Source organism: Hemiscyllium ocellatum, chromosome 20 (genome assembly GCF_020745735.1).
Source record: "Hemiscyllium ocellatum isolate sHemOce1 chromosome 20, sHemOce1.pat.X.cur, whole genome shotgun sequence".
Taxonomy (NCBI): Eukaryota; Metazoa; Chordata; class Chondrichthyes; order Orectolobiformes; family Hemiscylliidae; genus Hemiscyllium; species Hemiscyllium ocellatum.
In genome coordinates this window covers 61,047,179-61,060,479 of record NC_083420.1, presented here as the reverse complement: position 1 = coordinate 61,060,479, position 13,301 = coordinate 61,047,179, and the positions used below count along the sequence as shown (strand labels likewise).

Below are 13,301 nucleotides of genomic sequence, written 5' to 3'. Positions count from 1 at the left end.
GAAACGCATGGATTACAACGGGATCTTGATCAGATGGGCCAATAGGCTGAGGAGTTTAATTTAGATAAAGGTGGTGCTGCATTTTGCAAAAACAAATCTTAGCAGGACTTATACACTTAATGGTAAGGTCCTAGGGAGTGTTGCTGAACCAAGAGACCCTTGAGCGCAGGTTCATAGCTCCTTGAAAGTAGAGTTGCAGGTAGATAGGATAGTGAAGGCGGCAGTTGGTATGCTTTCCTTTATAGTCAGAGTATTGAGTACAGGAGTTGGGAAGTGATAAAGCGGCTGTACAGGACATTGGTTAGGCCACTTTTGGAACATTGCATGCAATTTTGGACTCCTTCCTATCGAAAGGATGCTGTAAAACTTGAAGGGTTCAGAGAAGATTTGCAAGTATGTCGCCAGAATTGGAGGACTTCAGCTGTAAGGAGAAGTTGAATAGGCTATGGCTGTTTTCCCTGGAGCGTCGGAGGCTGAGGAGTGACCTTTTATAGAGGTTTATAAAATCATGAGGGCATGGATAGAGTAAATAGACAAGGTCTTTTCCCTGGGCTGGGGGGATTCCAGAACTAGAGGAAAGAGACATAAGGGACAACTTTTTCACGCAGAGGGTGGTACGTGTATGGAATGAGCTGCCAGAGGAAGTGGTGGAAGCTGGTACAATTGCAACATTTAAGAGGCATCTGGATGGGTATATGAACAGGAAGCAAAAGTGAGGACTGCAGATGCTGGAAACCAGATTTTAGATCAGTGTGGTGCTGGAAAGGCACAGCAGGTCAGGCAGTGTCCAAGGAGCAGGAAAATCTATGCTTCAGGCAAAAGCCCTTCATCAGCCCCTGCATACGAATAGGAAGTGTTTGAAGGGGTATGGGCCACGTGCTGGCAGGTGGGACTAGATTTGTGTTGGGATATCAGGTTGCCATGTATGAGTTGAATCGAAACATGATCTGTTTCTATGCTGTATATCTGTATGACTCTATGACATGGTGGTATCACCAATAGCTTCTAATAGAATTCAGGGTTGGGCCCTGATCTTGGCACGTATAATTTAGAACACCATCCAGGAAGCCAAGTGGCTAACGTGGATACCTTGAGCTGCCTCTCAATGGAAGCTAGTCTACCAGTGGTACCTACCCTGGAAGAGTCCGTTTTAGTTTTGAAATTCCTGGACACCATACCAGTCACCACTGACAATATTTGACTGCGGACACAAAAAGATCCGGTCCTAGCGATGGTAATGGGGAAGCAGAAGGACCCTCACAACCAGGACTGAAACCTTTCTGGATCCAATGAGACCATATCATCATAGAGGATGGCATAATACTTGAGGGAGCAAGGGTGATTGTCTGGTGTAAATTTCCCTGCCAGATACAGACTGAACTCCATCACGGTCATCCAGGGGTTTCCAAGATAAAGCTGCTGGTAAGAATCTGTCTGGTTGCTGGAGTTGAATGTTGACACATCTGTGTTGGTAGAGCAGTGCCCAGAGTGTCAACAAGAACAAGACTTAGAGGAGCTGGTGTCGAACTGGGGTGGACAAAGTTTTAAAAAAAAAATCACACGACACCAGGTTATAGTCCAACAGACTTGCTTGGAAGCATTAGCTTTCGGAGTGCTGTTCCTTCATTAGGTGGTTGTGGAGTATAAGATTGTAGGACACAGAATTTATAGGGTAAACAAAGGACAAGAATTGCCACCATCAGCACCCCCACATTTGTGGGAATGGTTAGGTAAACCTTGAACTAGGTTTTCTGTCAACTATGTCAGTTCTTTCACGTGCTTAAATGTTCCAGGTCATTGTGAGTGCCTATTCAAAGTGGTTGGATGTGTATAAGCATCGTTCGTGATACATAGACTCACAGAAGTATTGGTCATGGACAAGGGGATGCATTTACCACTAGGGAATTCGAATATTTCCGGAAGTCAAATTGTATTGGCACAGAAGGACAGCCAGGTAAAAACAATGACTGCAGATGCTGGAAACCAGATTCTGGATTACAGAGGTGCTGGAAAAGCACAGCAGTTCAGGCAGCATCTGAGGAGCAGGAAAATCGATGTTTTGGGCAAAAGCCCTTCAGCCATCTATCATCTGTGATCTCGCAGAAAGAGCAGTCCAAATGTTGAAGGCAGGCTTAAAGGTGCAACCTACAGCATCAATTGATATCACACTAGCCCAGTTGCTGTTCAATTATAGAACCAACCCACACACGATAACAAGGATAGCTCCAGCAGAGTTCCTGATGGGCAGAAGATTCCACACCAGGTTAAACCTAATATTCCCAGACCTGGTAGGGAGGGTAAAATGACAGCAGGAACACCAGTGCTGTCCACATATTGCCTCTAAGCAAGAGACACAATTTAATTCTGTAGACAAAGTTGATATCAGAACCATGGAAATGGCCCTGGTTGCGAGATTGATGCAGGGTCAGGTCCTGTCACTAACAAAGTTCAGGTAGGTGATACAGTCCTGAACAAACACGTGGATCACCTGAAAGCTGTTACCTTGCAAACAGGGCAGGAGCAAAAAATACCTGGCCCCTCAGACCAGCCAGAGGATTTTCCCCCTCCATCTAGTGTCAAGCAATTCTCAAAGTCCAAGATGGATGCAGTCTTGACAACATTACCTTTTGAAGAAGAGGATGTTGCAAATGCAAGAGGCTGGTTATAGTCCAGTACACTCCGTCCATGTTATAATCTGAATCAGAGGAACCAGACTTGGTTTGAAAATGTTGCAGGAAAAGCTACAAGCCAAAACGAAATGTCCATCCCTTGACTTGGTTTTGTGGGGGAGAACAGACTGTAGTGATTGGAACCAGCTTGACCTCGTTGTCTGGGGTTGGAATTGTTAACTTGGTCCAATCAAAAAAGCTCTAGTTGACTAATATAATCAGAGATTGGCAGGTGAAGGAATTAGATCATCGTGACAAAGTGCCAGATTTGTAGACTTTAAGCCTGCATTGTAAAACTGTAAAACCTGAAGAAAACGATAGGCACACAGTATGTAACATCATTTGTTGTAATATGTACGGATTCTGACACTCCGGCAGAGTCGGATCAAGTAAAATGGTTTCAGCCCAATGTACCAGATTTTGCATTGTGTTTTCCTTTTTTGAAGCTGAAATGTTTTTCCAGATATTGCTATACAGGGCTGCATATTACATATCATATTGTATATTTTCAAAGAAAAACATACCCACAATATAAGCATTGCCAAAAGAAATATAATCAGAGATTGGTAACCCTGCAACCATGACTCTGTATTAACAATCCTATTGGCCTGGTTTACAAATATTTGCATGTTATTGTGTGTACCTTTATTGCAAATGATTTGTGCATTCAAATGTAATACCTTAAGACTTACTTTGTTCAAATAAAGAAGAAAAGAAAAAAAATATAACCAGGAGATTGGAATCTCCTTAGTCGAGGCAACTGACTCTGAGCTGTCTGACCACAGCCAGTTATTGTGCACAAGTAAATCACTTGGAGGAGCCGGGGTTGGACTGCAGTGTGTAAAGTTAAACATCACACAACACCAGGTTATAGCCTAACAGGTTTATTTGGAAGCACTATCTTTTGAGCCACTGCTTCTTTATCAGGTGGGCAACCACCTTTTGTAGCTCAGCTAAGCATTCATAATTACAATGTGTGCATTGAGAAAAGTTGATGAAGAACTCTATTAAAATCAGAAATTGAATGCGTCAGAAATGGGGGTGAGACTTATACCAGGTTTATAACCACTGAACCTGTCTGAACAGAATAATGTAACTTCCACCTTTTGTAAGTCACTTGAAAGTTGATTTGAAAGTGGAGGTTGGTTGATATAATACATTACCAAAGTGCAACCAATACCATAACAATTATTTATTCATATTAGAAATCACTTCACATGGTTGTAACTGCTTCCTGCTTTTTAATAAAGATCTTAATGAACCAGGAGAAATGTTTGACATCTGGATTCTCAAGTGTCCTATGGCTTCATTATGCAGACTGTCGATAAGCATTTCCATGTCTGTGTACAAACCGACAGCTGTTTAAGTTGCTACAGTGCACTGGATTGCTTATGATGACGTACTTACAAATATTAAAATGGATTATTTGACTTCAAGCTATCAATCTTGAGGATATATTAGCAATTTGTTAGCATATTATTGTCTTACTTCGGCATTTTAATGAGCTTTTTTAGAGGTTAATAGATAACACTGTTGTATTGTGTCAAATTGCTTGGCAGTTCAGAAAACAAGATGATTACAAATTAATTACTCAACTTACTGACAACCTGCTAAATTTTCAATACCATCAAATATTTATCTTGTTTTGATCATGTTTGAAATTGAAAAATGGATAGTTCGATTATATTTTGTTAAAAGAAATAATCTGGCATATTAAATGTTACATTAATTATATTTGAGATGGTGATGTAATCCATTTAAACTGAACTTAATTTTTACTGCCAAATCAAAGGAGGATTAATATACAGTATGGGCACTCATATTTGTAAGATTTATACTCTACTGTAAAATAATTAATATAGTTTTCTTTAACTATGATGGTCACTCTTTCACTGTTTTTTCTGTCTATAGTGCGGCACTGCTGGGAGTGCTCACCTTAATTATCAGCTGGAGTTCACTTGGTCTGGAACTGGCAGTGTCAGTGGTGAGTTTTTAATTTACTTGTGATAACTGATGGTGCAGATAACAAGCAAACATGATGTTGATTATAGAATTCCCACTGCAGATCATACAGACTTACAAAGACTATTCCATGATTTTAGTAATGATTATTTTGCTAACTCAGTAGTCTTCCCAAAAGCACTCTGATGAACTTCATGTTGAGCTCTGTTGCCCATGTCTTGACTTGAACTAAGTTTTGATTTTCAATTATTTCTGCGCTTGGTTACCGATTTGTCTCCCGATTTACTCTAAATTCTGATGAAGGGCTTATGCCTGAAGTATCGACACTCCTGTTCCGCTGATGCTAATTAACCTGCTATATTTTTCCACACTTTACGACTTGAAGTTCTGATCCTTGCTTTCAAATCCCTCCATGGCCTGTACTCTCTGTAATCTCCTCAATTCCCCACACCTTCAAGACATTGGTGATCTTCTCAATTTGGCTTAATGGCCTGATTTTAATTGCACCACCATGGATAACCATATCTTCATTTGCTATGTCCCTGATCTCTACAGGTGACAGTGGGGGAGCATTTTAGGACCAGTGACCATAGTTCGATATGTTTTAAAATAGTTATGGAGAGGGACAAAAGTGGTCCACTGGTTCAAGTTCTAAATTGGGGCAAAGCAAATTTTGATGGAATTAGACAGGAGTCAGCAGGGGTTGATTGGACTAGTTTGTTTGCAGGCAAAGGGACCTCTGGCAAATGGGAGACCTTTAAAAGTGAGATAGCTAGAGTTCAAAGTTTGTATGTTCCTGTGAGGGTGAAAGGCAAGATTGACATGAATGGGGAAGCCTGGATGGCAAGATACATTGAGACTTTGATTAAAAAAAAATGGAGTTATGGCTCAGGTACAGGTAGCTGAGATCAAGGGAATCCCTGGAGGTATATAGGGGAGATAGGAGTTTACTGAAGAAGAAAATCAGGAGGGCAAAATGGGGGCACACAGTAGCCTTCGTTGAGAAGATTATGGTGAATCGAAAGAGGTTTTTCAAGTGTATTAAAGGACAAAGACTAATTAGAGAGAGAATAGGACTCCTCAAGGACCAAAGTGGACATTTATGTGTAGAACCGCAGGAGATGGGCGAGCTCCTCAATGAATATTTCTCCTCTGTGCTTCCTGTGGAGAAAGACATGAAGACTTGGGAACTTGGGGAAGTTAGTGGTGATATCTTGGAGAGAGTCCATATCACAGTAGAGGAGGTGTTGGATATATTACAATGTATGAATTTGGTTATATCTCCTGGTTCTGACCAGTTAAATCCAAGAATACTGAAACAGCTAAAGAAGAAATTGTGGGGGCCCTGGCTGATATTTTTACATCATCATTATCCATGGATGCTGCTCTGAAAGACTGGAGGGTAACGAATGTTATGCCCTTATTCAGGAAGGTCTGCAAAGTAAAACCTGGAAACTACAGACCAGTAAACCTAACATCTGTGATAGGTAAGTTACTTGAGAAGATTTTGAGATAAGATATACATTCATTTGGAAAGGCAAGGTTTGATTAAGAATAGTCAGCATGGCTTTGAGTGTGGTCTCACAAATTTGTTAGAGTTCTTTGGTGAAGTGACTAGGAAGGTTGATGAAAGTAGGGCAGTGGATGTAGTCTATGTGGATTTCAGTAAGGTCTTTGACAAGGTTCCATATGGTAGGCTATTCTGGAAGCTTAGGTTGTAACTCCAGGGGAGTTGGCAAATTGCAACATGACCTTGATCAGCTGGGGAAGTGGGCCAAGAAATGGCAAATCGAGTTTAATATAGATAAATGTGAGGTCTTGCAATTTCTCAAGTCAGATCAAGGTGTTTCATGATGAATGGTAGGGCCTTAAGGAGTTTCGTGGAACTTTGAGTTCAGGTGCACGGTTCTCTGAAAGTGGAGTCACTGGTAAACAGTGCAGTGAAAAAATATTTTGGCACACTGGCCACCAGTCAGGGCACTAAGTATAGAAGTTGAGAAGTTATGTTGCTGTTGTATAGAATGTTTGTGAGACCACACTTGGAGTAGTGTGTTCAGTTTATAGGAAACATTGTTATTAAATTGGAAAGAGGGCAGAAGAAATTTACAAGGATGTTGCCATGATTCGAGGAAGAGGTTTGACAAGCTAGGACCTTTTAGAGTGTCGGAGACTGAGGGGGATAGGCCCCCCAATAGCAGCAGAGATGTGGAGAAACAGATTGGGAAACAGATTTTGGAAAGGTGCAGAAGCCACAGGGTCATAGTCATGGGCGACTTCAACTTCCCAAGTATTGATTGGAAGCTCTTTAGATCAAGTAGATTGGATGGGGCGGTGTTTGTGCAGTATGTCCAGGAAGCTTTTCTAACTCAGTATGTAGATTGTCCAACCAGAGGGGAGGCCATATTGGATTTGGTACTTGGTAATGAACCGTGACAAGTGATGGGCTTGTTAGTGGGTGAACATTTTGGTGATGGTGACCACAATTCTGTGACTTTCACCTTGGTTATGGAGAGAGATAGGTGCACACAACAGGGTAGATTTTACAATTGGGGGAAGGGAAATTACGATGCTGTAAGACAGGATTTGAGGAGCATAAGTTGAGAGCATAGGCTGTCAGGGGAGGATGTGGTGGAAATGTGGAACTTTTTCAAGGAGCAGATACGACGTGTCCTTGATATGTATGTACCTATCAGGCAGGAAAGAAATGGTCATGTGAGGGAACCTTGGTTGACAAGGGAGGTTAATGTCTAGTAAAGAGGAAGAAGGAGGCTTACATAAGGTTGAGGAATCAGGGTTCAGACAGAGCAGTGGAGGGATACAGGATAGCCAGAAGGGACCTGAAGAAAGGGATTAGGAGAGCTAAGAGAGGGCATGAAAAATCCTTGGCGGATAGGATCAAGGATAACCCCAAGGCATTTTATGCATATGTGAGAAACATGAGAATGACGAGAACGAGGGTAGGTCCGATCAAAGACAGTAGTGGGAGATTGTGTATTGAGTCGGAAGAGATAGGAGAGGTCTTGAATGAGTACTTTTCTTCAGTATTTACGAACGAGAGGGACCGTATTGTTGAAGAGGAGAGTGTGAAACGGACTGGTAAGCTAGAAGAGATACTTGTTAGGAAGGAAGATGTGTTGAACATTTTGAAAAACTTGAGGATAGACAAGTCCCCCGGGCATGACGGGATATATCCTAGGATTATGTGGGAAGCAAGAGAGGAAATTGCAGTACCGTTGGCAATGATCTTTTCGTCTTCACTGTCAACAGGCGTGGTACCAGGGGACTGGAGAGTAGCGAATGTTGTGCCCCTGTTCAAAAAAGGGAATAGGGATAACCCCGGGAATTACAGGCCAGTTAGTCTTACTTCTGTGGTAGGCAAAGTAATGGAAAGGGTACTGAGGGATAGGATTTATGAGTATCTGGAAAGACACTGCTTGATTAGGGACAGCCAGCACGGATTTGTGAAGGGTAGGTCTTGCCTTACAAGTCTTATTGAATTCTTTGAGGAGGTGACCAAGCATGTGGATGAGGGTAGAGCAGTGGATGTAGTGTACATGGATTTTAGTAAGGCATTTGATAAGGTTCCCCATGGTAGGCTGATGCGGAAAGTCAGGAGGCATGGGATAGAGGGAAATTTGGCCAATTGGATAGAAAACTGGCTAACTGGTTGAAGTCAGAGAGTGGTGGTAGATGGTAAATATTCAGCCTGGAGCCCAGTTACAAGTGGAGTTCCACAGGGATCATTTCTGGGTCCTCTGCTGTTTGTAATTTTTATTAATGACTTGGATGAGGGAGTCGAAGGGTGGGTCAGTAAATTTGCAGATGATACGAAGATTGGTGGAGTTGTGGACATTGAGGAGGGCTGTTGTCGGCTGCAAAGGGACTTAGATATGATGCAGAGCTGGGCTGAGGAGTGGCAGATGGAGTTCAACCCTACCAAGTGTGAGGTTGTCCATTTTGGAAGAACAAATAAGAATGCGGAATACAGGGTTAACGGTAGGGTTCTTAGTCAGGTGGAGGAACAGAGGGATCTTGGGGTCTATGTACATAGATCTTTGAAAGTTGCCACTCAGGTGGATAGAGCTTGTAAGAAGGCCTATGGTGTATTAGCGTTCATTAGCAGAGGGATTGAATTCAAGAGTCGTGAAGTGATGTTGCAGCTGTACAGGACTTTGGTTAGGCCACATTTGGAGTACTGTGTGCAGTTCTGGTCGCCTCACTTTAGGAAAGATGTGGAAGCTTTGGAGAGGGTGCAGAGAAGATTCACCAGGATGTTGCCTGGAATGGAGAATAGGTCGTACGAGGATAGGTTGAGAGTTCTCGGCCTTTTCTCGTTGGAACGGCGAAGGATGAGGGGTGACACGATAGAGGTTTATAAGATGATCAGAGGAATATATAGAGTAGACAGTCAGAAACTTTTTCCCCTTGTACAACAGAGTGTTACAAGGGGACATAAATTTAAGGTGAAGGGTGGAAGGTATGGGGGGATGTCAGGGGTAGGTTCTTTACCCAGAGAGTGGTGGGGGCATGGAATGCGCTGCCTGTGGGAATGGTAGAGTCAGAATCATTGACGACCTTTAAGCGGCAATTGGATAGGTAAATGGATGGGTGCTTAATCTAGGATAAATGTTCGGCACAACATCATGGGCCGAAGGGCCTGTTCTGTGCTGTATTGTGCTATGTTCTATGTTCTATGAATGTGCAAGATCATGAGAGGCAAAGATAGAGTGAATGTACTCAGTTTTTTTTCCCAGAGTTGGTGAATCACAGACTAGAGGACATCAATTTAAGGTAAGAGGGGAAAAAAATAAAAGGGAACCTGAGGGGCAACTTTTTTTATACAGAGGATGGTACGGAATGAGCTGTCAGTGGATGAGGTTGAGGCAAAATGCCTTTAAAAGTCATTTGGCCAATATATGGATAGGAAAGGTCTAGAAGGATATGGGCCAAGTGCAGGAAAGTGGCGTTAGCATGGATGGATATTTTGGTCAGCATGGACCAGTTTGGGCCTTAGGGCCTTTCTCTGTGCTGTAGATGTCTGTGACTCTATGACTTCATCCTCATCACACCTCTTGCCTCACTACCTTGCTCTTTTCTGTTATGATATGCTTTAAAATGTGCCTTTTTGGCCAGACTTTTGGTCATCTGACCTAATTCTGCTTTTGTAGCACGATGTGATATTTTGTTTTAATATTCTTTTAAGTTACCGATGTGTATGGCAGTAGGTAGCTGTGTAGAATGCTTTTCACATCAATCAAAAGGACATTAACGAATCCCCAAAGATTAATGGTACACTTCAGACACCTGATCTCTTTATTTTTTGTCATTGACTTAGAGGGCACTGGAACAGATTCTTCATTTGTGCACTGACAGTAATTCAAGTTATTCACACAATAATTGTCTAATTTTGACAATTATTAGCACAGCCAGTATCATTAAGGGGGTCAGTGGTGTCATGATCATGTTCCTACTTCTGAACCAATAGGTCCTGGTTCAAATCTCATCTGCCACACCTGTCTTGATATCTTGAATGTTGATTTTTGAAGTTTCTGTTTGAATTTATGTTTAGTAATTTACTTTGTTTAATCATATCAGTGGTGACACACTCAACATTTTATTCATTGAAACTTTGTGGAAATATTTTTTGCAACAATTGGAATAAACTTTAGCCTTGCGTTTGGTGCAGTCAGTGATTCAACAAACTAAATGTACATTTTCTTGAGTTTGTACTTTCTAAATTCTTTTGCCCTTGTTTTTAAGGCATAACTTTGTTGCTTTCATTCATAGGACATAGAACAGTACAGCTCAGTACAGGACCTTTCGCCCACGATGTTGTGCTGAGTGTTTATTGTAACCTAAGATTACCCTTCAATTTACTGCTGTCCGTGTGTTTGTCCAGCAGTCGCTTAAATGTCCCTAAATCTCTGAGGCAAAATTGAGGACTGCAGATGCCGGAGATCAGAGTCTAGATTAGAGTGTTGCTGGAAAGCAGGAAAATTGACGTTTTGGGCATATTGATTTTCCTGATCCTCGGTTGCTGCCTGACCTGCTGTGCTTTTCCAGCACCACTCTAATCTAGTTCCTAAAGTCTCTGACTATACTACCACCGCTGGCAGTGCATTCCACACACCCACCACTCTCTGCACAAAGAACCTACCTCTGACATCTCCCCTACATCTTCCTCCAATCATCTGAAAATTATGACCCATCATGACAGTTGTTTCTGCCCTGGGGAAAAGCCTCTGGCTATCTACTCTATGCATGTCTCTCATTACCTTGTACACCCCTATCAAGTCACCTCTCTTCCTCCTTCTCTCAGGTGCAAAAAGCCCTAGCTCACTCAGCCTCTGTTTATAAGAGTTGCCCTCCAATCCAGGCAGCATCCTGGTAAATCTCCACAGCACCCTCTCTAAAGCATCTACACCCTTCCTGTTATTGAGGCCACCAGAACTAGACACAATCTTCCAAGTGTGGTCTGACCAGGGTTTTATCGAGCTGCAGCAAAACCTCGCGATTGTTAAACTGAATAACCCTGTAAATGAAAGCTGAAACACCATACGTCGATTTAACAACCTTTTCAACTTGGGTGGAAACTTTGAGGGATCTATAAACGTGGACCCCAAGATCCTGCTGTTCCTCCACACTGCCAAGAAAGCTGTCTTTAACCTTTCATTCAGCATTCAAGTTTGACCTTTCAGAATGAATTGCTACACATTTATCCAGGTTGAACTGCATCTGCCACTTCTCAGCCCAGCTCTGCATTCTGTCAATGTTTCGTTGTTGCCTGGAGTAGCCCTCCACACTATCTACAATGCCACCGACCTTTGTGTCATCAGCAAACTTACTAACCCACCTTTATACTTCCTCATCTAACAGATCCCTGCGGGATATCACTAGTCACCGACCTTCAGGCGGAATACTTTCCATCCACTACCACTCACTGTCTTCTTTCAGTTAGCCAATTCCAGAGAGCAAATTTCCCTGTATCCCACACCTCCTAACTTTCTAGGTGAGCCTACCATGGGGAACCATATCAAATGAAGGGCTTATGCCCGAAACGTCGAATTTCCTGTTCGTTGGATGCTGCCTGACCTGTTGCGCTTTAACCAGCAACACATTTTCAGAACCATATCAAATGCCTACTGCAATCCATATACACCACATCCACTGCTCGACCTTCGTCAACTTGTCTCATCACATCCTCAAAGAACTTAATAAGGTTTGTGAAACATGGCCTGCCCCTCACAAAGCCATGTTGACTATCCTTAATCAAACTATATTTTTCCAAATAGTCATAAATCCTATCTCTCAGAATCCTTTCCAGTACCTTGCTTACCACAAACGTAAGACTGACTGGTCTGTAATTCTCAAGGATTTCCTTATTCCCTTTCTTGAACAGAGGAACAACATTTCACCTCCCTCCTATTATCTGGGTACTACTACTGTGAAGAGTGAGGATGCAAAGATCATTGCCAGAGGATCAGCAATCTCCTGCCTTGCTTCCCTTAGTAACCTTGGATATATCTGGTCTGGCCCCGGGGACTTGTCTACCTTGATGCTTCTCAAAATTTCCAACACATCCACTTTGTTAATAACAATCTGTTCAAGCCTATTAACCTGGTCCACAGTGTCCTCACCATCAACAAATTCCCTTTCTCTCATGAATATTGAAACAAAAAACTGATTTAGGGCCTCCCCTACCTCTTCAGACTTTTACCACCCTCCCTGTCTTTTTAAAAGATCTAAACCCTGGAGCATTCAGCATTCAGCAACCATTCCTGCTCCTGTGAAATCCATGTCTCTGTTATGATCCAAATCTATTATGTTTTACATTTATTCACAAATGATGTGTACAGTATGTGTTTCAAATTGATTATTGGTTTGCTTAACCTTCTGATGCCCATTGCATTGAATTCTGAAGAAACTTGATAGACACTTGTGTGAAGAATTTTCCTGAAGTTAGTTTAGATAGGCCCTGTTTTGAGTGCAGAATTGCTAACCAGAGATTGTTGCTGAGATTAGGCACAGGCTTGATACAAGAACTGGTTGAGGGAGAAATTATTGTATGAGTTAATGTAAAATTTAAAATGTTTAAGCGGAAGAAGGCATGGAGTTTTCATTAGAAAGTAGGGCAGTGAAATTCACTGGATTGTGGCATAAATTCAAAAACTAAACAGTTTTGTTTATCATTTAAGATTCTTATGGTATTTACCTTACTGCGCAATATACAGTAGTGTGATCTGATGAGTATGCATATACATTTTTTGTGATCTTGTGCATGGTAATACATTCATTTCCCAGTGCTTATGAAAGGTGACTTTAAAAATCTTTGTCTAGGAAAACCAATAAATGTTGATACCTGAATGAGCAGAATCTAGTTATTACAGTGGGGTTTATCCATTCATGATTGCAAAATCTTCTGTTTTTAATACCATATCCCTGAACTTCGCCCTGTCTAATGTTGGCATCAGCCAAGACCTTTTCGAATAATTTCTCACCTGTTTCAAAGAAATTTCCAGCACTTTGCTTGCTTCCTTTAAGTGTCAATCTCTATTTCCCATTTTCTTTTTGTCCTGACATGCATTTCCCAGATGTTACATTCTCCATCCCATGACTTCCCACATCCTTTCAGTAAACTTTTCATGCCATCCCACTGCAAGGTTCCACACT

The 13,301-nt window shown here is 41.9% G+C and overlaps 1 protein-coding gene across 3 annotated transcripts in view; it reads left to right on the top strand.

The window, feature by feature from the left end:
- LOC132825547 (protein tweety homolog 3-like) overlaps window positions 1–13,301 on the top strand; it is a 303,535-nt gene that overhangs the window by 185,884 nt on the left and 104,350 nt on the right. For all 3 annotated transcript variants that reach the window (XM_060840923.1, XM_060840924.1, XM_060840925.1), the window contains exon 6: window positions 4,581–4,653. In XM_060840923.1, coding sequence (XP_060696906.1) covers window positions 4,581–4,653 — 73 coding nt within the window. The remainder of the gene's footprint in view (window positions 1–4,580; window positions 4,654–13,301) is intronic.